The 25,765-nt window shown below is 35.5% G+C and overlaps 1 protein-coding gene across 3 annotated transcripts in view; it reads left to right on the forward strand.

Moving 5' to 3' along the window:
* The window catches only part of KIFAP3 (kinesin associated protein 3), a 169,472-nt gene that overhangs the window by 64,946 nt on the left and 78,761 nt on the right, over positions 1–25,765 (forward strand). For all 3 annotated transcript variants that reach the window (XM_019424467.2, XM_053909306.1, XM_019424478.2), the window contains one exon: positions 8,329–8,491. In XM_019424467.2, coding sequence (XP_019280012.2) covers positions 8,329–8,491 — 163 coding nt within the window. The remainder of the gene's footprint in view (positions 1–8,328; positions 8,492–25,765) is intronic.

The following is a 25,765-nucleotide window of genomic DNA, read 5'->3' on the forward strand; positions in this document are numbered from 1 at the left end:
TATGAAGTCCAGTATATCAAAAAGTGTTTTTAATAGATTGCATTTTGGTGTTGTACCTAAGAAATATTTGCTTAACTCAAGATCCCAAAAAGTTTTCCCCATTTTCTCTGAGAAATTTTGTAAGATTTGTGTTATTTTTGTTTTAGTTTAGGATATCCATTTTTAGTTAATTTTATATGTGGTACAAGGTATGGATCAAGATTCATGTTTGAATATAGATGTCCAGTTGTTCCAGCCCCATTTGTTGAAAAACCTGTCCTTTCTCCACATAATTGTCTTTGCAATTGCTTTTGTACTTCTGTTGAAAATCAATTGGCTATCTATGTGTGGTTTTATTTTTGTACTCTCTCGTATTTAATTTATCTACCTGTCTGTGCTTTCACTGATATATCTTTGTCTTTATTACTGTAGCTTTATAGTAAGTCTTAAAATCAGATAGTATAAGCCCTCAAATGTTATTATTCTCTTTCAAATTATTCTGGCTATTTCATATTGTTTACCTTTCTATATACATTTAGAATCAACTAGTCTATTTCTTAAAAAAATAAAAATAAAAAATCCTGGAATCTTGACTGGGATTGCATTAACTCTATCGGCAGGATTCAATATATTAACCATAGTGGATTTTTCTCCATGAGTATGGTATAGCTCTCCATTTATTTAGAAACTTCTTGATCTCTTCCATCATTTTATGGCTTTTAGCACATATATTTTGCACATATTTTGTTAGATTTATACCTAAGTGTTTTGGCATTGGAAATAATAGGGGTTTTTTTGTTTTGTTTTTTATTTTAGGGAGAGAGAGCATAAGCGGGAGACAGGGGCAGAGGGAGAGAGAGAATCTTAAGTAGGCATTATGCTGAGTGTGGAGCCTGACATGGGGCTCAATCCCATGATCCCAGGATCATGACCCGAGCTGAAATCAAGAGTCAGACAACTCAATGACTGAGCCACACAGGCACCCAGCTATAGTAGTTTTTAAAAAAATAAATGGTTTCCTGTTATTGACAGATAGCGTACAGAAGTTACATTTGACTTTTGTAAATTTTCCTCGTGTCCTATGACCTTGCTGAGTTCAGCTTTTCAATTATAATGACTCTTTGTAGATTCTTGGAGATTTGCTAAGTAGACAATTATGTTATCTATAAACAAATTTTTATTTCTTTAATTCTAATCTGCATGTCCTTTGTTTCTCTTTCTTTCTTTCTTTCTTTCTTTCTTTCTTTCTTTCTTTCTTTCTTTCTTTCTTTCTTTCTTTCTCTTATTGTACTGGTTAGGTCCTCTAGTATGATGTTAAAAAGGAATGCTGTAAGTGGATACCCCTTTCTTTTTACTGATCTTAGGCAGAAAGCAATTCTTTTACTATTAAATATGATATTAAGTAGGTTTTTTTGTAGATACTGTATCAGTTTACTTAAGTTCTATTCTATTTCTGGTTTGCTGAGACTTTATCAGGAATGGATGTTGGATTTTGTTAAGTGTCTTTTCTACATCAGTTGAGATGATCGCATGGTTTTTCTTCTTTAGACTGTTGATACAGTGAATTGTGTTAATTGACTTTAGATAGAGCCAGTCTTGCATTCCGAGGAGAAACACCACTTGGTCACGATATATTATCTTTTTATATATTGTTAGATTTGATTAGGTATATATTGTTGAGGATTTTTGTATATGTGTTTATGAGGGAATACTAGTTTATAGTTTTCTTATGATGACTTGGTCTGGTTTTGCTATTAGAATAACAGTGTTCTTATAGAATGAGTTGGGGGAGCATTCTGTTTTTAATTTTTCTGGAAGGGTTGGTGTAGAATTGGTATCATTTCAATCTAAATATTTAAAAAAACAATGTTATTTATTTCTTTTTGAGTGGTAGCTTTGTAGTTTTAATCTTTCAAGGAATGTATCCATTTCATCTATGTTGTCAAATGTATGGGCAAACAAGTTTTTGTACTTTTTCCTTCTTACGTTTTTAAAGTCCAAAGGTGTGAAGTGATTATTCCTCATATCATTACTGATATTAGTAATTTGTTTCTTTTCTCTTTCTCTATCTCTTTTTTTGTAAGTTAGTGGTTTGTCAATATTATTGATATTTTCAGATAGCCAGCTTTTGGTTTGATTTGGGGAATATATTTTCACTGAATTGAAAATTCTAGGTTGACATACTTTATAAATATCACTTCATTATTTTCTGGCTTTCATAGTTTTTGACACGAAGTGTGAGGTAATTCTTATCTTTTGTCTTCTATATGTAATGAGTCTTTTATTTTCTACCTGCCTCCAAGATTTTATCTTTGCTTTTCAACAGTTTGAACATACATCTCTCTAGGCACGTGTGTGTGTGTGTGTGTGTGTGTGTGTGTGTGTGTGTGTGTGTGTGTGTTGTATTCTACTTGGGATTCTCTGAGCTTGTATGTGTGGTTTGATTCTTTCCTTGTTTTTAGAAAATCCTTGGCCATTATCTCTTCAAGTATTGCTTCTGTCCCTTTCTGTGTCTCTTCTGCCGGATTTCAGTTATACCTGTTAATCCATATGATATTGTCTCATGGCTTTTTGATACTGTGTTGTTGTTTTATTCTTTTTATTTTTAAAATTAAAAAAATATTTAGTTCAATTTGGAAGATTTCTATTAATCTACCTCCAGGCTTACTTATTCTGTCATTAGCTATATCACATCTGCTTTTGAGCCCATGAAGGTTTTCTTCATTTCTGTATTGTGTGTGTATGTGTGTGTGTATTTAACATTTCCATTTAATTCTTTTAGTATCTTTTTCTTCAAAATTCTCTGTTCATTCATGTTACCCATTTTTTTCCAGTAGAGCCTTTAACATATTAATCATGTTAAATTATTACTAAATAATAATTCTCTGATATGATTTTAAATTCTCTGATAATTATACAGGTCATATCTAAGTCTGGTTCTATTCACTGCCTTCAGTGGGATATTTTCTTGCTCTTCATGTATCATAATTTTTTATTGAAACCTAGACACCATGTGTTGATTAGTACAGATTGAGATAAATATTATTGATGTCTGGAAATAGGCAGACTTTATTTTCTAAGCCTTTAGTCATTCTTGTCAGGAGTTACCTTCCACGTCTTATGGGCTCACACCCACGTAGCATTATGCTGTCTTTGGTATGGGGTATTGGTTGCCAGAGGGTTTTTCTCAGTGTTCATGTTCCACCCTCCACTTCAGACTTTCCCGGTGTGTCTGTGCCTCAAAGAGGACCTCTCACTTCATTTTAACACTCTCTCAGCAATGTACTGCTATTACTTGTTACTTGGCTTTTGCTAATATGGTGCCGGGTTCAGAGAGGGGGAAAGAGGAGATTTTTTTGTTGTTCTGATTTAGCCTTCAGGCAGTCTTAGGCTGGTCCCATGTCCATAGTTATACTTGTCAGCAGTGGGGCTTCCGCAGTCATCCCGTCAACACCTCTCCTCTGGAAACAGAGGAACGGAAAAGAACAGAAAAGAACCGTTTCTTTCCCCCAGCTGCTGTGGGTCTTTACCTGTGTTTTGGATGTGACAGGTTTTGTCATATTTACCCAAGAAGCTTAATTAAGTCTTTTGTTTTTTAGGGGAAATAGGAGGAAAAGATCTGGGCAGCATTTTATGCCTCTTCCCTAATGGCAGCCGTTCCCCTCCCTGAGGCCCCCTCGACTAAGGGGGAAGTTTTCTTCCATGTCCTGTTCTGTCCCCAGTTTTTCTTGTGACCTTCCGATCAGGTCCCAGAAAAGACCTTGCGAGTGGTTGCAAACACCCTGAGCATCTGCAGCGTCACATTTCTATAGTCAGGCTTCTTCACAATTTATTTAAAATCTTCCATGCAATCTTCTCTCCCAGTTCTGTGGCAACTCTGGTTTTTTCCAGTGAACCACCCTGTGTATATAAACCAGCGCTCATGGCCCTTCTCTCCTTCAGGGTACCTACCTTCCTTATATTTCAGGCCAGTTGATTTCCTTGGAACCTCAGCTCTTTGATGTTTTGTTTTGTTTTGTTTTTTAAATGTTTATTTATTTTTGAGACAGAGAGAGACAGAGCATGAATGGGGGAGGGTCAGAGAGAGGGAGACACAGAATCTGAAACAGGCTCCAGGCTCTGAGCTGTCAGCACAGAGCCCGATGCGGGGCTGGAACTCACGGACCGTGAGATCATGACCTGAGCCGGTCGGACGTTTAACCGACTGAACCACCCAGGCGCCCCAATGTTTTTTGTTTTTTTTTTAAGTTATGATTTTATATCTGGAATTTTCTTCCAGTTAGGGTGGGAACCACATCTTGTCCAGATTTTTATAACCTAAAAGTAAGTTTGAAGTTCTGCCTTTTTTTTTTTTCTTTTTCAGAAGATGGGATATACTTTTTATTCACTTTTATATCTCCCACCGTGTCCAGCACAGGGCCAGACACATAGCTCTGCCTATTTTTCTTAATCACTATGCCTCTACTTGACTACTTCCATAGCATTTTAATTAATCTCCCTGTTTCTATTCTTGCCTCCTTCCAATACATTTTCCACTTTGTAATCAGAAGGATAGTTTTTAAAGAGTTCCTTGAATGCTGAATCTTCCATATCACCCCAAGGCCTTTGCACATGCTATTTTTTTTTCCATCTAGGCCACTCTTTCCTCTGCCTCTTCAGTTACCTTTAGATAACTTCTGTTCATCCAGGAGATTATTTTTCCTTAGAGAAGACTTCTTTGATAACTCTTCACATTGAGATTATATCAGATCCACTCATATTTTTTCATGGTACTGGCTTTTGTTTAAATCTTAAGTAACTGTATAATAATTTCTTTATTTCACTCCTAGAATATAAGCTCCATGAAGACAGGTATCATTTCTCCCTTGTTCACCAATACATAACTGGGACTTAAGAAATATTTGTTAAATGAATAAATTAAGCTTAAAAAGTTGTTATTTACTGTAATCAGTGAAGCTAGAGATAGAATTATGGTTCTGTATAAATTTGACAAATCTTTTTCACTGGCCTCTATGGAAATTGTAGGAAGGTAACAAAATATTTACCTGGCCTACTCAGAAGATTAAACTAGGAGAAAGGGAGAACCAAAATTAGAGTCTTTGGAGATGGATTTGTACTTTTTAATGAAGAGCTCTAGATATGATTACAGTGTGGCTGTGGAGTGAAGATAGAGGTCTGAAGGAAAAATCATTGTTGGTTTGTCAATTTAGTATTTTTTAAGAAAACCAGTGTTCACCGCTTAGCATGGAATGAGAGGGGAAAAAGGTATATTGAGGGCTCAGTTAGCAATGTGACTTTTATGAGGTCAGTGAAAGATTGCAATAAAGGTATGGCAAGGCAAATAAATGCTTTAGTTTTCTAATACAAGAAAAGTAGAGCAACATCACTCATAAGTCTTTCGGTAATGATCGAAGAAACATGTAATGTTTCTCTCCTTTTTAGCCATTGCTTTGTGACAGAGGTGTGAGATATTTTTATAACCAACTTGTTCTGATTGCTACCTTAAGAAAAGTGAATATTGGGGCGCCTGGGTGGCTCAGTCGGTTAAGCGGCCGACTTCGGCTCAGGTCATGATCTCGCGGTCCATGGGTTTGAGCCCCGCATCGGGCTCTGTGCTGACAGCTCAGAGCCTGGAGCTTGTTTCAGATTCTGTGTCTCTCTCTTTCTCTGACCCTCCCCTGTTCATGCTCTCTGTCTCAAAAATAAATAAATGTTAAAAAAAAAATTTAAAAAGAAAAGTGAATATGGGGCTTATGTTACCAAAAAAGTTATGTCTTCTATGAGTTCTCACTGTAAAGCAGGCTTCTCTCGAAACAGTTTTATGATCACCTAGATTGAGGGTGAGCAAACTTCTGTGAATGGCCAGGTAGTCGATATTTTAGTCCTCATTTGATGTATTTATTTTTGGTTCATGTGGTCTCTGTTGCAGCTTCTCCTCTCTGCTGTTGTAGCATGATAGCAGTCATAGTCTGTAAACGAATGTGAGTGCGCTCTAATAAAACTTTATTTACGGAGACTGAAATTTGAATTCTAAACATTTTCATGTGTCATGACATATTATTCGTTTGATTTATGTTCAACCATTTAAAAATCTAAAAGTCAAAACCATTTTTAGCTCTTTAGCTAGTTTAGCAAACTAGCCATAGTTTGCTGACCCCAACCTGGAGTTTCCACTGTTACTCGTAGACCAGCTTCTCTCCTGAGGTTTTGTTTGTTGTTTTTTGTTTTTTTTTTAAGGTTTATTTGTTTTTGAGAGAGAGAGCGCAAGTGGGAGAGGGGCAGAGAGGGAGGGGGACAGAGGATCCTAAGCAGGCTCCCCGCTGACGGCAGCAAGCCGGACATCGTGGGTCTGAACTCCCGAACCGCAAGATCATGACCTGAGCAGAAGTTGGAAGCTCAAACTACTGAGCCACCCAAGTGCCCCTTCTCTCCTGAGTTTTATAAGATTTTCAAATATCAGATGACTACCAGGTCAAATTAAACATGACAAAAATAAATTTTTTTTTTGTCCTCTTTGTCCTATACCCGCTTTTCAGTTTACAGATCTTAGTTAATGAACCCACATTCTCCTTATTGACTGTGCAGAAAAGGGCTTGGGATTGCTCTCCTTAGATAGGCCTTCGCAGGAGGCTGACCCGTGGCTGGCATCTGGGAACTTGGATTTCAGGCGTGTTTCCACTGTTCCCTAACTGATAAGGGTTGTTTACTGTGCCTGAACTGTTTGCACAAGCAATGTGGTTTTTGCTAAACACCTGCTTTCCTTCTGGGAATCTAGAATTTTAGTTTGTGCTGGCATAGGGTTCCTGTGTGACCAGCCCCCAATAAAAACCTTGGGCACTGAGTTTTAGCCTCATTTCAATATTGAAGCACATCCTGGATGACTGTGTGGGGAGAGGATTCTAGGAAATTTACACCTCTGTACTTTGCCTCCATGTGCCTTTTCCCTTTTATGATTTTGCTTTGCCTCCTTTCATAATAACAAATGACAGTCATGAAGGTGACTGCATGCTGAGTCCTGTGAGTCCTTCAGCAAATTACTGAACGTTGGGGTACTCTTGGGGACCCCCATCGCATTGACCAGGACACAAACCTGAAAGTCATCTTCAGTGCTTCTACTTCACTTCTCATTCAGATGCTTTGACCATATCGCCTAAACATCTCTCACATTATTTCCTCTTCAATCTCGTTGTCCTTTCTTTGATTCAGACTCCAATCACCTCTCACTTGTCTACTGCAAGATATTCTTAAGTGCCTGCTTTCGATCTCTACCTATTGCAGACTATCCTTATATGATGTCCCTTATTCATTTGTTTGTGTCCTATTCTGTGTATGCATATGTGTATGTATGTATGTATGTATGTATGTATTTATTGATCTTTATGCTACTAGTCTGACCACATCACCCTCTGGACTTAAAATCATTCAAAGCATTCTTCTTAGCACTAAAAGTTTTTTGTGATTTGTTCAACATCTATTTAATAGGCTCCTGCCATTCCCCAACTTATATTTTATACTATGTCCATACCAAAGCACTTGCAGTGCCCCAAATAAGCTATTTTATGCCTAAGTGTCTAGCCACTAGCTTTTCTACCTGGATCTCCATTGCCTTTCTTAACCAGAGAGTAAATTATTAGACAGTTTTAAAAACTTTATTCCTAATTTGAAGTCTTTTCTACTCTTCTAGATAGCTTGGTATTCTTTCCATGTTGCTTCAAGAAGACTTCATGCATTCCATTTTTATTACATTGGTTTTTGTTTTTGTTTGTTTCTTTAGAAACAGCGTGTGCACATGTACTTACAAGAGGGAGAGGTACAGAGAGAGAGAGGGAGAAAGAGAATCTCAAGCAGGGTTTATGCCCAGCGCGGAGCCTGACTGGGGCTTGTCTCACGACCCTGAGATCATGACCTGAGCCAAGGTCAAGAGTCAGACGCTTAAGCAACTAAAGCCACCCAGGCACCCCTATATTACATTGTATTTTAATTATTTGTTCTATTTGTCTGCTCTGTTTTTAGACTGTGGAATCCTTAAAGGCTAAGACATGATCTTGTTTGATCTAGCACAGGGCCTGGCACTTTGTAGGTGGCATTCAAGAATGTGTTTTCAAAGTCTCAGTGTCATTTGGCTTCCAGTTGACACTATTAAGTGAAGGAAGGATGGGATAATGTAGAAATATGTGTTTTCTCCTCAAAAGTTTGATTTTACAAAAGTTTATATATTAAAATGAGTAAACATATTAACACGTAATTATAAAATAGATCTACCTAAGGGTAAAAAAATAATTATTTGTAATCTTTTTTGTCGTATTGTACAACTGAACCTCACTGCATTTGTATTATTGTATTACATAGGTGGAAATGGATATTGTTGAAAAACTGGTAAAAATGATACCCTGTGAACATGAAGATCTGCTGAATATCACCCTACGACTTTTACTCAACTTATCCTTTGACACGGGACTGAGGAATAAGATGGTACAAGTTGGACTGCTTCCCAAACTCACTGCACTCCTAGGTATGTCTTTTAAAATCTAATGATGGGGTTGCTTGGAATTTCCAACACCATTGGAAAATTGAGCTCTGTGTTGAAGTCTGCTGAGCAAAAATCATTCTGTATATGTTCTTTGATTGGGAACTCAATACTAAAAATAAGCAGAATGAATGAAAAATGATGTGAGCCAGGATTTCCATGGTGCTATAGAATGAAGGAATAGAAACTTTTAACTCTTACTTCATTTCACTTCATGTGAAAGTGAAAATATAAAAGTACTACCAAGAAAGCAAGAAGGAAAAATTACTTTCTGTTTAATAGTATTTTTAAAAGCAGGTATCATTTAATTCTTACATTCTGCCATACTGTTAAAATATTGCTTTTGAATACACAAATTTGTGGAGCCTTTTTGTCATTAAGTTGAAAAGGGCATTTTTTAATAGCATGGGTTAGAAAATATTGCATTGGCAGATTTAGTTAATAATACATTGTTTTCTTTTAACTGTTAGCAAGATAACTATATAGCAAAGATGGATTGAATAATTAACTCTTAATGCTCACACATAAGGCTTCTTGGAAGAGGATTAAAAAGTCCTTTATGATCTGTTCAATGTCTGTCTTCATAGGTACTTGCTACTCCCCAACAGATACTTTATTATGTTTATACTGCACATATAACATATATTGAACATATATTATACTGAACTATATAGTTCTCTAAACAAGCTCTTTATACCTAAGTACTTGTCCACCTGCTTTTTTTCTCTACCTGGAATGCCATTGTGTTTTTTAACCAGAAAGCACAATTCTTACCCATCTTTTAAGACTCCGTTCCTTTGTTCAGCACTGCGGTTTCATTTTTTTTTTTTTTTTTGTAGCTTTATCCTTGTTTTCAAATATTTTTTTAACTGTTAATCACTAGTAGTGTAATAGAAGAGAATGATTTAAAATTAAGTTTATTCTTAGCTGTCTAATATCTATGAATCTAGTCTCTCATTGATATCATTATTTTCTTTATAATACTAGCAATAACATTTATATTGAATGTTTACTGTGCCAGTCATTTTGTTTTGTGCTTTCTTTACATTATCTCGTGGGATCCCTGAGATCTTTACTCACATCTACACAACTGATAAAAGGCACAGCCCACATTCAACCTCAGTTGTGTCTGTTGCCAAAGTTGGATTTCTTAACTACTACATTAAACTACACTGTGTAGTATATTAAGTAGACCATGATTAAGTAGAAAATCCAATTCTCCAACACCCCTTAAAATAAAGGAAGTTTTCAGGAAACTTATTTCTTAATCCTTTTCTCAGAATAGGAAAACCTTTCACCAGTCAGTCCAAGAACATTTGGCCTGTTGACCAGTCCACAAATATTGCATAGGACTTTTATTATACAGTGTAGAAGGAACTCTGTTGAGAAGCACTTTCAAAAATTGCTTTTGTGGAACCAAAGCAATACATTTAACAAGGAAACAGGAAAACTTGAAAAGTAAAATTGATGGCACTTTGAATTTAATTCATGTAATCCTTTATCTAGCATGAATCTAGCAGAATTATGTATCAGATATTTGGTTAGATTCTCAGTGTATGCAGATGAGTAAGTTATATTTCTTGTCCTGAAGGAGTTCATAGGCTATTTGGTTTATTCTGTATTTAGTGACCTACTTTTATGAAACAAATGATTTGAGAGAGATTTGGGGGAAATTACGAACAGGATACGCAGTCTATATTTTATTAACAAATAGTAAATTTTGTGATATGAGATATAGCATTTAATAAAATAATTTCTTTCATCTCTTCTAGAGCTCGATTTCTGGAGTCAGATTGTCTTATTAGAATTATGGCTGTCTTTACTTCTAACTATGTTGTGTTGGGCAAGGTACCCAAACTCTGACCCAGTTTTTGTCCATCTCTAAGATGGGGATAATAATTGTAACCAACTTAAAGTTCTTTTGAAGCTTAAATGAGGTATTGTATTACAGAGTGCTTAAAATAGTACTTGACACATAGTATCTTCTTAATAAATATTAGCTATAAATCATTTTTTTACCATCATCACCATCATCATCATTACTTAAAGTGGACATTCTATAAGTGTTGCTGACTTACCTTGATCTGAATACAAATACCTTCAAATAGGTATTATGTCTTTATTGACAAACTAGGTAGCTTATTTATTTTTACTCTCCTGGGATGTGTGCGGTTTGATTCAATTTCAATTCAGTAAAATGTTGAAGATCTACTATGGCAAAACCCAGTGTTAAGCACTATAGGAAAATATTTTTCAATCTATGGATATGTTGAAATTCAAAAGAGAGAATGTTTCCTTACTGGTCCTTCATCGGCAAAATGCCATTTGAGATGCACATTGACTTTAACCAAGGTGATGTTTATAAAGGAAGAAGAATAGAGGCTGTAGAAAGTATTTCAGGTAAAGTGACCAACATTACCTAAGGCATAGATGGTGCTAAGCCAGTGTGAGGAACAATAAGAAGATAGTAGGAGATAACTTTGAAAATAAATGGAGTTTATGTTCTTTTGTGGTATTATGAAGGTTAAGACTATGCTAATAAGTTATACTGAATTTAGCTGATGGTGGGAATCATTGCAGGTTTTTAAACTAGTTGGGTCACAGAGTACTGCTCTAGAGAAATTAATCTGACATTATTCTATTGGATGGACTAGAACTAGAGTCTGCAGAAGAGCATAATAATCTATTGTAACAGCAAGACCAGAAGTACGGAAAACATGGACTAGGAAAGAGGTAGTATGTCAGATGTGAGGCAAAAGAAATACATATTACGGGTAGACTTAATGTGACATGCTTACTTTTTGAATGTAGGTGATGATAGGAAGAATTCATACCCCATGACTGTTAGAAGTCTAGTGCCAGGGACAGAAAAAGAGAAGTGTGAGGGAAGTAGTTTGAGGAAGCTAGCAATAGATTCAGTGTGAGACATTTTGGAGACAAATAGAAACATAGGTCTATAGGTCCGGAGGAGTAAGGGTTAAAAAAGGAACACTTACCTTATAGAAGAAAAGTGGGAAGAGGAAACCACTAAAGGAGACATAACAGCCAGAGAAATGTGTTTATTTTTTGACAAATACATAAAAAGTATATCAAGTTTAGGCCGTTACTGAGAAGCCATGATAATCTAGAACTCGTCATGCTTCAGAGATGAGGAGGTTTTGAGTAGGAAGAGCAACTGAAAAGTGTTTACCTCGTTTGAGTTATTCTTTCAAAGTGTTGTTACTTCGTTATTTTCTTTGAAATATCATGAATTCCTAAGGCATCGGGTTTTACTACACCAAGGAAAGTAAAAAGCTAGTATTATTCAAATCTTGCATTACATAGGTAGAAGTAGAAGATCTGAAAAATTTCTACCTCTGTTATCTGTAAAAACAGATTAAAAGCAGAATGATTTTGTTGAGATGCTTATGGGTAGCTTACCTTCATAACTTCTTGGCTTACCTTTGTATGGTAAATAAAATAGGTTGATAGTTAAATCCTCACAAGAACAGCCACAAAAATTTTCTGGGAGAACAAATTGAAAAAAATATGGAATGGTGTTGTGATTTGAATAATTGTTAAAAGTGAACAGAAATTTGGGTACAGCTCAACTTTTTTGCCATTTGGGTAATCAGTATACTTTGTAAACTCATGACAACTTTGATCTATCTGAGGACTAATAAGTAGGCTCTAAAATCCTTCCTCTTTAGGTAAAGATTATGTCCCATCTTTTCTTCCCTTTTTGTTCACTGCTCACAAGTTACTGAATTTTAACCTAAGCAATTTCTTTCTTTTCAAATGTTCATGTATCTTTTGCTTAATAACTTTGTTTAGTTCCACCTTTTCATTCTCCACTTACAAGCCATGGAAGCAATGGCAACCATACATAGTAAACAAAAGAGAATATCTACTGATATTCCAGGATCAAGGAAAGGGAGAAGATGTACATATTGAAGAGAAATTAAAATATACTAGAGAACAGTGACTTCAGCTTCTGTAAAATGCTTCAGAATGCCTATAAGTATTTAGAATATACAGGTTACATCTGTTTACGTATCAGACATTCTTTTAATTATTTTAAAGACACTGTTGTTTTCTACTTTTTCATTTAAATTATGAGTTAAATAAGCTTCTGTGGGCCTTTTATAAGGTGAGCCTATGGGGAAAAAAAGCATTTCAAATTCCAAATAACTGATTTCAGTATGAGTTTTTAGAACATAACCATTTTGTAAACTTTATAATTGTTTGTATTTATCATCGTCCAAAAATGGCCCTTTTATTCATCACTTCCCACGAAAAACCTGACAACTGTATTAGTGGAAGACAAGGCTATGATTATTAATAAACAACCTTAAGATCCCAGTACGTTAAGACACATCAAAGATTTACTTCTTCTTCGTATTACATATCCATAATAAGTGAGTACCAAGTGTTGGTCCGTGTCACCATCAGAGACCAAGACTAACAGAATCTCTGGGTCACCATGGCACCAGGGAAGAGAGAAAGAGAAAATGCAGAGTTGTAAACTTCTCTTGAAGACTTCCACTCTGAACTGACAAATATAATTTTTGCTTACACTTGGCACTGATAACAGCAAGTCACATGGCCATGCTGAACTTTAAGGGGTTGGCAAATGTTTGGAAGGATTAGAACTAGAATATTGGTGCGTTAGCAACCTAACAATCCTGAAAGGTATTTTCCAGTTTTTCTGAATTTTCTTTTACTTATTTTTTCAGATTTTTATTTTTATTTTTTAATGTTTATTTTTGAGAGAGAGAGAGAGACAGAGTGTGAGTGGGGGAGGGGCAGCGATAGAGGGAGACACTGAATTCAAAGCAGGCTCCAGGCTCTGAGCTGTCAGCACAGAGCCCGAGGTGGGGCTCGAACTCACGAACTGTGAGATCATGACCTGAGCCAAAGTTGGATACTTAACTGACTGAGCCACCCAGGCGCCCCAGATTTTTATCTTTAAGTAATCTCTATGCACATGTTGAGGCTCGAACTCACAATCCTGAGATCAGGAGTCACATTCTGTGCTGACTGAGCCAGCCAGGCACTTCTGAATTTTATTTTAGCTGAGTTTCCAGGATTACCAGAATCTGTTAAAAAAATACATCCTGAGACATTATAGCAATACTACCATATGTAGTGTATCTAACTACTATAGTACCACAGAGCACGTTAATTAAAAGCTAGAATTCTGGAGCCATACTATATGACTTTGAATATTGGCTTCATCTGTTATTAGCTATGTGATACTGTGTAAATTATTTAACCTATGTGTCCATTTTCTCATCTTCAGTATATAGATAATAATGCATGTTAATAAGGAAAGGTTAAATAAGAGTACAGTGTTAGGAAATTATATAGAATACAAACTATAGATATCCAAGGAATGGGTCTTTCTGATAAGAAAGTTTTCTCAGCTTATAACATTAAGGGTATTTAATCATTTTATATAAAGTTCTTTAAAATTGATTACATGTTTCTTTTCATAAATGTTTTCTTAAATGTACTTTTAATACCATAAAGGTAATTTAAATTTTTATTGAGAAGTATAGTGTGGTGGTTAGTACGATGGGCTTTGGAACCAGAGTACCTGCGTTCACCTGCTATATGAGTTTTTTTAATCATTGAGTCAAGATAATTTATTATACAGGAATGTAAATATTACTGTGCTCAACTATTTCCCCTTACTAAATGGCCTCAGAATTCCATGTATTTAAATTTTTTATGTACAGGTTTTCTGTTTTCCCCTCTTATTTTTAGCTGTCACTTCTCATTTCTTCTGTTCCAGAAGCAATTCTATAGCAGCAATTTTCCTCTCTCTAATGATATATTTCTAATCTCTTGTGGTCTTGGAAACTGACAACTGAGCTTATTTGAAGTGTATATTTTGTTAAAAATGAATTCCAAATGAATGCCCAAAGGGTTCTCTTCCCAGTAACACACTCCTCTTAGTAAGGTTTATTGCAGACTTTGTAACATTTCTTTTAACTGTGAAGAAACCTATTTTGCTTGTTCTCTCTGCTGTGTCCAAAGAAATTGCATTGAGTGTATAAATGATTTGCTGATAAGCTATTAATAATAGAATAGTCATTTTTATACTTGTTAATGTATATGTTACTTGTGTGGAAAAATAAATCCTTAACTCCTAACACAATAAACTAAATTTCTCAATTGAGCAATTCAGTGATATATTTAATATCTCTGGTCTTTGGCCACTACAATTATATAGAAATTGTAGTAAGGAAGCATTACACAGAGCATAGACTTTAAAGGGATAGGATATAATTAGTATAGAGCAATGACTTTCAAACATCTTTACCCCAATCTATAGTATAGTTTACACTACAACCTAATACTCACATGTGTATGTGATATATATATGAATGTGTATATATCCATATGTGTATATTTATATACATTACATTTTACTTCTTACATCTATTACAGATTTTAACATATGTAATTTTTAAAAATGTTCACAAAGCAGTATTTACCATTTCTGTGTGCAGTGAACTGTATTTTCTATTTATTTTCTGATCATTGTTTATTCTACTTATGACATATTAATTTTGTGTTCTGATTGATTTGACATTCATTTGGAAAACATTGAACTATGGGAAAGTGATTAGATTTCTTTCCCATCAAATGTTCAGAAATCTTAATCACTGTCTCTGCTGGATTTTTTGTGTGTTGAACAGTAGATTATCTAAATTCTTCTAGGTTATTCTTGGCAAGCAGTGATGGGAGTGATGCCATGGAATTGAAATTTTTTTTAATGGAAAAAACCTTTTGTAAATCAAGTATTTGAAGAATTTGGGGTACATTTTCTTCTTTGTAATCACGGAGAAGGAATTAAAGAGCATAGAGTAGAACATGAGTGGTCAGGTTGGTTTTTTATTAGAAAGAAACTCAGTTCAGGTTGATAGAGGACTGAATTAAAGAGTTACCTATTTTATGTATAGAAATTGTTTATTTTTTAAAGGATGCAAAAAATGTTAAGCCACTTTTGTAGGGCTACACACGTGGAGAACTTTGCAGAAGTGAATTTTAAGGGATGCTGTTTCAGCTGGAAATGCTATCAGATTTTAAGTAGGTTTTCTTTACTATTATTTGGGGACCCCATAACTGAAAAATCTTTTTATATTTAACGATAGATTATTTTAACTAGAGTACAATGAATCATGAATCTTTCAGGCTCTAATAAAGCTGTGCTATATGAACATTTAATCCCCTTCTCTTGCATCCTGAAACATTTAACTAGTACATTGCGACCCCTGCTGTTGTCAGAATTGCTGAATAACTGAGAAAAAAAATGTAATTGAGGAAGATTTTGTGATTTGACTTACTTTTAAAGGCAGAGACGTTTTGTTATAGCTCATCTGTTTCGCCATGTGAGGCTGAGTGAAATGTTACTCAGTAAAACCAAAAATTATTTAAAAATATTGTCATATAAAGCATTTCATTTAGGGATTTTGAATTTAGCTTTTCTTTTGACATCAGGGACACAAAAAAGGGATTAATAAGGAATTTTAGAAATCATTATTTAAAATTTTCTTTCTCCACTTTTCCTGAAATTGATTTATTTGAATAGTTTTGATCCTTTGCTAGGCATAGAAATTCCCTCAAGGGAATAAACCTTATAAAATGTATAGGTCTCATCCTACGTATATGAATTTTTGCATTTGTTAAAACAAAAATGGACTAGTCACAGCCAGCCTGATGGTTAAAAATGTTTCAAAATTTTTGTTTGGATCCATGAGGACCCTTGTATCTAAGTATCCCTTTGTTTTTTTTAAATGCCACCAAAATTATCCCATTCTTACTTCATTTTTGATAATGTTACTTTCCTAAGATTTCATAAAGGATCCTAAACTTACCTCTGCTTACTATTTCAGTATCAGTTATAAAATCTTTTCAGTGTTATTCATTCCCGTGCTTGACACATCATTTCTTAAGCATAGAAACTTCATATTACCATCTGGGAGACCTGTCATAGCCGGGGGTTTCCGCAAATGTGATTATATGCAAATTGAATTGGACCTAGAAAGTTTGGCTTTATTTAGCCAATTGTTAGTTCAGTCAGGTTTTTTATGATATAGAGTTAATTTTTTTAAATGTTTAGAGATTTTTGGCTCATCTAAGAATCAAATCACTATAAAAAAATTCTCTGTCATAAGTTTTTAAGCCATTTGACCTTGATGGGTCTCAAGAGTGCTTCCTTATGTCAGAATATCCTGGGTTGGGAGTTGGCAAGGAAATGCTTCGTCATAGTGTGTTCTTCAGTTTCCTGGAGAATGCACTGATAGTGTTTCAAAAGTGACTTGAAAACTAAATGTTCCTAGCTTTTCATCTGATGCACCAGACAAATGTTTTTGCACCTCTCAGTTGCTCTGGCTCCGATGATTCATAAGCTAATAAGAACTGCTTGATGTGCTTGGGGATGATGTTAAGTAAAGGAGCAAGCATAAATCCCCAACTGAAGTGCATTCTTTGGGAGAGCCTACCTAGTTCATCATGAAATAGTTTGTGCAGAAAGCTTTAAACATCACATAATGGGAGAGATACTTTATTACAGAATGCATAATCAATATTAAAAAAAAAAAAACTACCGTATTTCACTGGTAAACTCTTTTGAACAATTTTGAGTTTATTTACAGTATTCTTTTTCCTTTTTGAATGATATTGGTATGTATTTTAAAGTGAGTAATGTTCCAAGTTTTCCTGTCAGCTTTTCAATTTTTAACTTGATTTTTAAAGGGACTTAAACTCAAGGGAATAAACATACACATAAAATGTGTAGGTCTCATCCTACATATATGAAATTTTGCATTTGTTAAAACAAAAATGGAATAGTCACAGCCAGCCTAGTGGTTAAACAGATTAGATAGCTACCTATAAATTATAGGCAATCCTCACTTCCCACAGTTTCTCTACTATTTTGTAAGTTTTCCGCGTTTATCAGGAGACTGTAGGAATTCAGTGGTTAGAGAGCATCAGTTTTCAAACTTTGGTCTCAGGACTCTTTTCACTCTTAAAAATTATTAAGGACCTCCAAAGCACTTTTGTTTATTAGAGATTATATCTAGAGATATTTACTATATTCATAATTGAGAAAAAAATTAAATATTCATCTCAAAATAACAAAGTTGCTACACTTTAACATAAATATGTTATGAAAACTCTTTCCAAAACAAGACAAAAATTAGTGACAAGAGTAGCATAATTTTATATTTCTCAAATTTCTTTTTTTTTTTTTTCATTTTGCAAATTTCTTTAAAGTCAGGCTTAATAGACAACAGCTGGCTCTCCTAGCTCCCTCAACACTCTGTCGTGGTATCATATTTCGTATATGTCTTAGCCTCTTATGAGAGAATGTGAATTTTAAAAAGGAAAGTAATATATTACTATTTTATTAATACTAATATATTATTGTTATAAAAATGTTATAAAATGGTGTGACTTTGGGGATCCCCTTTAGGGATCCTCAGGCTGCACCTTGAAGACCAGTGAATTAGAGCATTCCTTTAAAGCTTTTAATTCCTGTTAAATGCATACATTCCTGATTGTAATAATACACCAGGAGTCTCAAATTAGCAGCTTAAATCCGGCTAGAAGACATGTTCGGCTTTACCAAAATATAGTCTCTTAATTTTAACTTTGGATTTCTAGGCATGATCCAAACTCACCCATTCCCCTGAGATAAACCTTACTTTCTCATAGACATTTCATTATATTTCTTGCCTTGCCCTTTAGACATTTTGAGTGTTCAGCCACTCACATCTTAGAATCATTTTTATCACTTTCTTTGGTGCTTTGTGAAGAAGGGTGGGGAATGTATGACATGATGTAGGAGAGTGGAAAAGGAAGACCCTGAGCACAGAGGGACAACAGCATACAGTACATTCTGGATAATTAACCAGTACTAGACTTTTCATGCTGCCCAGCAGTCATACTACATTTTCTTCTTTATCTGGTCCTCCCACTCTCCTAAGTGAGAGTTTCATTCCTATACCTTCTCATAAATCCAACACCTCATGTTCATCCTAGGCTCATTACCTTGTTCTGTTCCTATTTCACTATAGGAGCAGTCAGAAAAACTTCCATTTTGTTCCTGTTGCCACACTTACCCTCCTACCTCTGTCTGTACTTGGCTTCCCTCACATTATTCTGGATGAACTTGCTCCTAATCTCATCATTGACCAACATTCCCTCTCCATCCCATTCCCTGTCACCTACTCAAGGTTCTTGCTCCAGCAGTTCTCCTCCCTTGCATTAATTTTTCCCTCTCTGGAAGATCATTCCCATCGACGTATAAATATGCTATCTTAATATTCTTCTTTACTCTCACTTCACTCTTTCATCTTTCAACTACCATCCCATTTCTCTTCTTCCCATTATTGCAGAATGCCTCAAGAATTGCGGTCATTTCCTGTCTCCCAGTTTCTCTCTTTTTGCATGCATTCATATCCCTTCTTGTCTGCTCTGTGCTCTTTGCATCCCACTCCCTCTTTCTCCTCTCTTCTCTATCCAATCTCAATTCCCCCCTCCCTCACTGTTCTACACTTTTTAATCTTTTCCAGTTGGACTTTCACATACACACACCCCCACGGCATCACTGTGGTCAAGTTCCAGTGACCTCTACGTTGCCAAATCCAGTGGTCAATTCCCAGCACTCCTAGTACTCCATCAGTAGTGAACATTTGGTAGTGTCTCTCCTCTTCTTTTTTCATTGATTTTCCAGGACACAGTACTCTTCTGGTTTTTCCCCTAAGTACCCAGTCCTTCTCAGTCTCCTTTTCTGCTTCTACCTTATCTCCCCAGTCTCTAAACATTAGAACACCTTCCAGGGCTTAGTCCATAGAATTTTTCTCCATCTATACTTGCTCCCTTGGTGACTTCATCCATTCTGTTTAAATACTCTGCCTATATGGACGACTCCCCAGTATAAACAGAAAGATAGATAATTTCCACTGTTTTCAGTCTTTTCTCTCTCCATAAAATGGAAACTTTGTAATTAACCAGCCAAAACTGGGGAAGTTCTCCTTAATTTCTCTTTTTCCCTCTTACCCTCCATCCAGTCTGTCTGGGCAGTCTGCTCTGTCTTCAGAACATAGCTGCTCCCACCCTGTTGCCAGCCCCATCTTCTCTTTCCTGGCTTAATACAGTAGCATCCTAACTCGTCTTTGTGCTTCTACCCTTGCCCCACATTCTCTCCTTAACACAGCACACAGAGTGATCACGTTAAAATTTGAGTTAAATCGTGTCATTTCTCTGCTCAGAAATCTTCAATGACTTCCTATCCAGAGAAGAACCAAAGTCCTAACAATGGCCTACAAGCATTTATATGTTCTCTGTCAGCTCCTTACCTCTGTAACTACATCTTCTAGTACTCTTGCTTTTGTTCTTTCTGCTGAAAACTCATTGGCCTCCGTGCTATTCCTTGAACCCAGTAATGACACGCCTACCTCATGACTTTGACACTTCCTGTTCCTTCTGCCTAGCATGTCCTTTTCTAGTTGTTTGCACAGTTCATTCCCTCATGAAAGGGCTTTGCTCTCAGATTATTCTCTTTTTCCTTTTATTTTTATTCATAGCACTTAATCACCACATGATCTATCTTTCATGTAATTATCTTGTTTATTGTCTTCACCACACACCCACTATCACCACCATTCCCATTGGGTCCCAAAGACTATAAGCTGCATGAAAATATGGATTTGTATCAGTCTCATTCACTCCTACATTTCCAGTGCCTACAAAAATGTCTAGCACATTGTAAGTTCTCAGCAAATATCTGGTAGGTGGTTGGATGGATTAATGTATGAAAGGAGCACATGAAAGGAATGACCATTAAAAGAACTGAGCTTGAGTCTCCTTCCTTCCCTTCACCCCTTATTGGTTGGGTGACATTAGGCAAGTCAATAGGTGTGAGCCTTTTGTCCTGTTTAGAAAATCCATCCCACGGGATTGTTTTGCAACTCTGATGAGAGAATTGATATCTGTTTATTTCATAACTAAAAGGCCTTATACAAACTTTAGTTTTGATAAGGTGGAAGAAAAAGAAGGGAAGGTTTGAGGGTTAATGGTCCCTAAATGAAAAAAGATGAGCACAGTAAAAAGTCTTCTTACCTCATAGTTTTGACTATTCTATGCCTGGTTATAGGGGCTTTGTTGTAAACTGTGAAATAGCACTTGGATTTCACTTATATGGTACAGATACCTTCAGTGAATTTTGTGATTCAAGGCAGGAATCTTCTAATACAGTGGTAACTCAAAGTATGGTCCACCGACCAATGCACATTCATAAACTGTTTTTTACTTGTCTGAAATGAGTAAATCCAGAAATTAAGAATCAGAGTTTAGACAATTTACAGCAACTTATGTATATAATATTATGTCTGCTGAGTATAATACATTTTTTGAACTTCTGTGTTGCATATATTTTCTTTAATTTTGTTTTCAGTATAATTTATAAAAGTGTTGGTCTCAGACACATGGGAGGAAAAATAAAAACTTGACCCTAAACCACAGGTAGTTTGAGAAGCACTATTCAAATAGATGAAAAGACAGGTTTGATCTTAGATTAGCATGCTGTTCTTTTAAAGTATTCAAAAGCCCATACATGCCCCTCTATGTTTATAGCAGCATTATTTACAATAGCTGAGATACAGAAGCAGTCCAAGTGTCCATTGATTGATGAATGGATAAAGAAGATATACACACATATACAAACACCACACACACACACACACACACACACACACACACACACACAGTGGAATATTTTCCAACCATAAAAAAGAATGAAATCTTGCCATTTGCAACAACATGGATGGAACTAGAGAGTATAATAATAATATTAAGCAAAATAATTCAGTCAGAGAAAGACAAATACCATATGATTTCACTCATATGTGGAATTTAAGAAACAAGACAAACAAGCAAAAGGAAAAAAATAAGAGACACATCAAGAAACAAACTCAACTGTAGAGATCCAACTGATGGTTATCAGAGGGAAGGGGGTGGGGGGCTGGGCAAAATAGGTGATGGGGATTAAGGAGGGCACTTGTCCTGATGAGCACAGGGTGATGTATGGAAGTATTGAATCACTATATTGTAGACCTAAAACTGTACCTTAACTAACTGGAATTAAAATGGAAACTTTTTAAAACCACCAAAAAGCGAACAAAATAAACAAAATAAAAAAACAAGCCAAAAACCCAAATGTTGAATCCAGCATCACAAATTACCCTGTCTAGGGATACTTCTTTAGTTCATTTATGAGCAGACAGGAGAATGCTTCCTAAAAAAACTGAGGAATTCGTAGTGTTACCTAGAGATGTTGGTAGCTTTTCAATATATATATAGTAATATAGTAATAGCTAAAGATCGAACTCACACGCAATAAATATTCATCATGTGCTTAACTTGCATTAGGCACATTCACAGGTGATTTATGAATCTCTGTGCAAGTTAACTAAAAAAGTTAACTAGCCCAGACATCTTTTTCAAGTTGCCCTTTAATCACCAGAGGCATCAGGTCATTGATACGTGTATAGCACTGCATACAACTAGTGCGAAAGTTTGGTCTGTAATTTAAATCTTGACTTAAATTTCTAGCTGTATAACTTTTGACTCTTCCAAATTTGAAAGTTGTGAGCATGCTAATTTACATGACTGGTTTGTGCTGAAACTAATTTTATTGGTTATGGCAGGAAAATTAGGATTCCGAGATTCAGTAGCACATCGTCACGCCTGTTTCACAGTTCCACATGAATCATTTCAAAAAGGACCCAAATTTCAGTCACAGCGTTGCTGGACCATATTGTCTTCACTGCAAGATAAATTAGGGTTTCCAAGGTGTTCTAAATGGATATAAATGTTTCTGCATTCTGTGAGTAGACCCAGAATGGTTTTGAGAGTAGGAGTGGCACCTGATTCATCTTGGTCTAGATTACATTAGGTAATCTGGGTTTCAGGGCATTTTCCAAGGCTGTAGAAAGATTTTATCAGCGTGTAGCAAGTCAGACCAGGTCAAGAGTTAAGTGATAAATGTTTGATTTCTTCCGGTTGAGACAAGTCTGATTTCCCTTATTGTGGGAGATCACCAGAGCAGAGACTGTTGGACTCTAAACTTTGATCACTTAAAAATTAAGGGTTATTTCTTTTGACCATTCTGTCATATGTCCTTAAAAGAAAATTGAAACAGTTAGGTTCTGAACACCTTTGAAAGTCCCCCATAATATTATTTTTCGTTATAATTAATGGCTTCATTTTTATTTTATCAAAAGGATCCTAAAATTAAGAAATAAAGCACGTCTTTATTTTGTGGAGAGAGTAATATGTAGTACACAACATTTTTTTGGCCTGTTTATTAAAAATTGGTGGGAAATTGTCAGAATAATGTTTTCTAATTAGGAGGTGTTTTCCAGTTTTTAAAAACTAGGTTGCCTTTATGATGGTTTAAGAAACTTAAAGGAGACTTTTTAAAATAACTTCATTTGGCCTGTTTATTACAAAACTGTTATGGAATTTCACACATCTGTTTCAGTATGCAGCTCCTCATAGACTACTGCACTGTTTCTCAATTTTAATAGGCCTCATTTATCCTATAAATAAACCTACATTTTCTTACCTGATCAAGTGAGCAAACAATAGGGGTCAGATGTGGCAAACACTTTAACAAAAAGCACATGTTTAGCCGTCAGGGTGAGGTAGAGTCATATCAAGATTGCTTGAAGTTATTAATGGCAGTAAAATTTATGCTTCCTCCTGTTTTCCCAATTAAATCAAGAAGCCTTTTTTCTTAGGATTCTTCTATCACCAGCTGGTTCCAATACTCTGTGTGTGAATATTGCCTGGGGTGTCTCCATTTCTACAAGGTAAAAGCTGACTGAAGCACATTAAGTCAATGGTGTGGACCTGTAGGCTAGAAAGCAGTCATTGTTAAGGGCTTTATTTTGGTCCCTATCGTTGGTACCACAAGAGTGCACATTTTGTAGGGTGTATTATAAGTTGTTATAGTATGCTTTAGACATAATAAAAGGCCACTATAGACCAGGTAATAAAATAATTAAAATATGTTGCAAATATTTGAAAAAGGAACTCTATGGCAGAATGTGCGGTTGTACGTAAAATGAATGAAAATGCATCAAAAGTATTTGATTTTAGAGTACTTAGTGAATATCTCTTAATGTGACTGAGCTGTTGAGCTTACTGGTAGCTTTACAATTTCAGTTTTTTATAGTTTTTATATCAAGTCATTGGACACAAAAATCTATCCATGAAACCCTGTATCACAAGACTATTGTTACACTTGTTTTCATACTGATCATTGTAACCTACATTCTGTAATGTTCCCCCTTCAGCTCATGATTAAAAGCTCTTGGTTTTTATCTATTCATCTCAAATCTTTATACTGTGAACAAATGTATTCTAAAAAGGAGACTGTCCAGTATAGTTGTAGTCTTAAAAATGATCTCCTCAAATTCAAGTTTAAACTAAGGCTGTCTGATCATACTGAGCATATATATCTTATCTTCTCCTGGGGCCTTTGTGACTTCAAAGGGAGTTTTCTACTTTGAATGAAGACATGGAGTGCAAAAGAGAATGAGAATCTGGCTAATAATGTGGCCCATAACTTGTGTTCTCACTCTGTTTTTACAAAGTGTTGGGCTGGGTCTACTGCAGAAGCGGAAATTTGGCTTTGAGTTCTGGTGTTCAAACTCATATTTCTGCTTGACTGAACTGTGAATGGAAAATCCCAAGTGTCTTACAAAATTAGTAACTAACTGGTGTTTTTACTAATCACTTCGGAGATGAAAAACTGAAGACATTTTAAAATTCAAAACCCATCAGCATGCGTTTGCCCTTTAATTGGCAGAAAATCGATCATGAGAGCAGTCCAGAGAACGTTTTTTTTTCTCCTTCAGCTGCTCCAGCTGAACTACAGCTGCAGATTTTTTAAAAAAGAAAAAAAAAAAAGTCTTGAATGTACTTTATAAGTGCAGTAATTCCCACAAATCAGTTACTGGAGTTAATGACCAGTTTGTTAAGGCATTAACTGCCCTCAGCTGGGAATGACCAATTTGGGGGGAATGGCTGCACAACTGCTAAGATAATTCACTAACACTTTCAAATAATGATCCAGCTAATTAACGGTGAATTCCTGTGGAAATCCTATCGAAGTACTTATGACCTCTGCGTTTAATAGCCAGTGAGTTCATCATGATTCATGTTTATTACCGTAAATACCAAAGGAATCATAATGACTAGGCCATTTTTTTTCCACCCTGGCCTTATTACTTGAACAGATTTGACTAATCCACCTCTAGTCATTAAGGACCTAGTTCTCAAAAATATTCAGTCTTTTCACTGCTCTGCTCAAAATTCACAGGGCCTTTGGTGCTATGCCAGCATACGGACTATTGGCAGCCTGTTTTTACTTGGGAATAATTGATGTCTGTAAGTCTTAAAGGAGCCCTTTTGAAATGCCTGCCATTTGTAGGATGTAGAGGAATCCTAGCTGGTTAGCTGCAGTTTATGGTTCTTAGTCATGAATTCTTATGGGAAAATCATACCCCCAAACCCCAAATTCATTTAGGATATACAAGATTTTTTTTGAGGTTTATTTTTTAAAAACTCAGATATCCTTTCTTCCAATCAAAGAAGATGATTAGCTTATAATGAAGGATAAGCTCTTAATTTTACTTGGACTATTTAATCTCTCTTAATGACTGTTTATTGCTATGTGATCTGCAAATTAGCCTTTAAGTAATAATAAATGTTGACTGCCAGAAAGCCATTACTTTTTGTGTGCAGCTGTGTTTGAGGAGATGAATTTAGGTTATTTCCAGACATCTTCCCACTCCGGGTATGCACTTTTGTCCTAAAATATTTTGTCCTTTTTTTACAGCTGTCAGAATATCTGCTAGATGCCATAAAGTTATAGGCTGTATTTTCATCAAGCAACTAATCATTTATATAATAATTGATGCTTCAGTGAATAAAATAATTACGGTTGTATACTGCAATATACTGCAATCTTCATTCATATATTGCAGTTCTTTAGTGGAGAAAGGAAATATGTGATTTGCAGCAATAAGATGTAAATTAGATTCGTCAAGGTAACATGGGTTAGAAGATCATGTATAGGATATTTACATCTTTTTTCTGAGTTAAAGGGCAAATGTCAGTTTCTGTATTTGTAAATTCCCTAAAAAAATACCAAAAAAAGGAAGAAAATCAATTTTTTTAAAAGTTTTTAATGTT

This window comes from Panthera pardus, unplaced genomic scaffold, assembly GCF_024362965.1.
Source record: "Panthera pardus isolate Hobbes unplaced genomic scaffold, ASM2436296v1 HiC_scaffold_21, whole genome shotgun sequence".
In the NCBI taxonomy this organism is placed as follows: domain Eukaryota; kingdom Metazoa; phylum Chordata; class Mammalia; order Carnivora; family Felidae; genus Panthera; species Panthera pardus.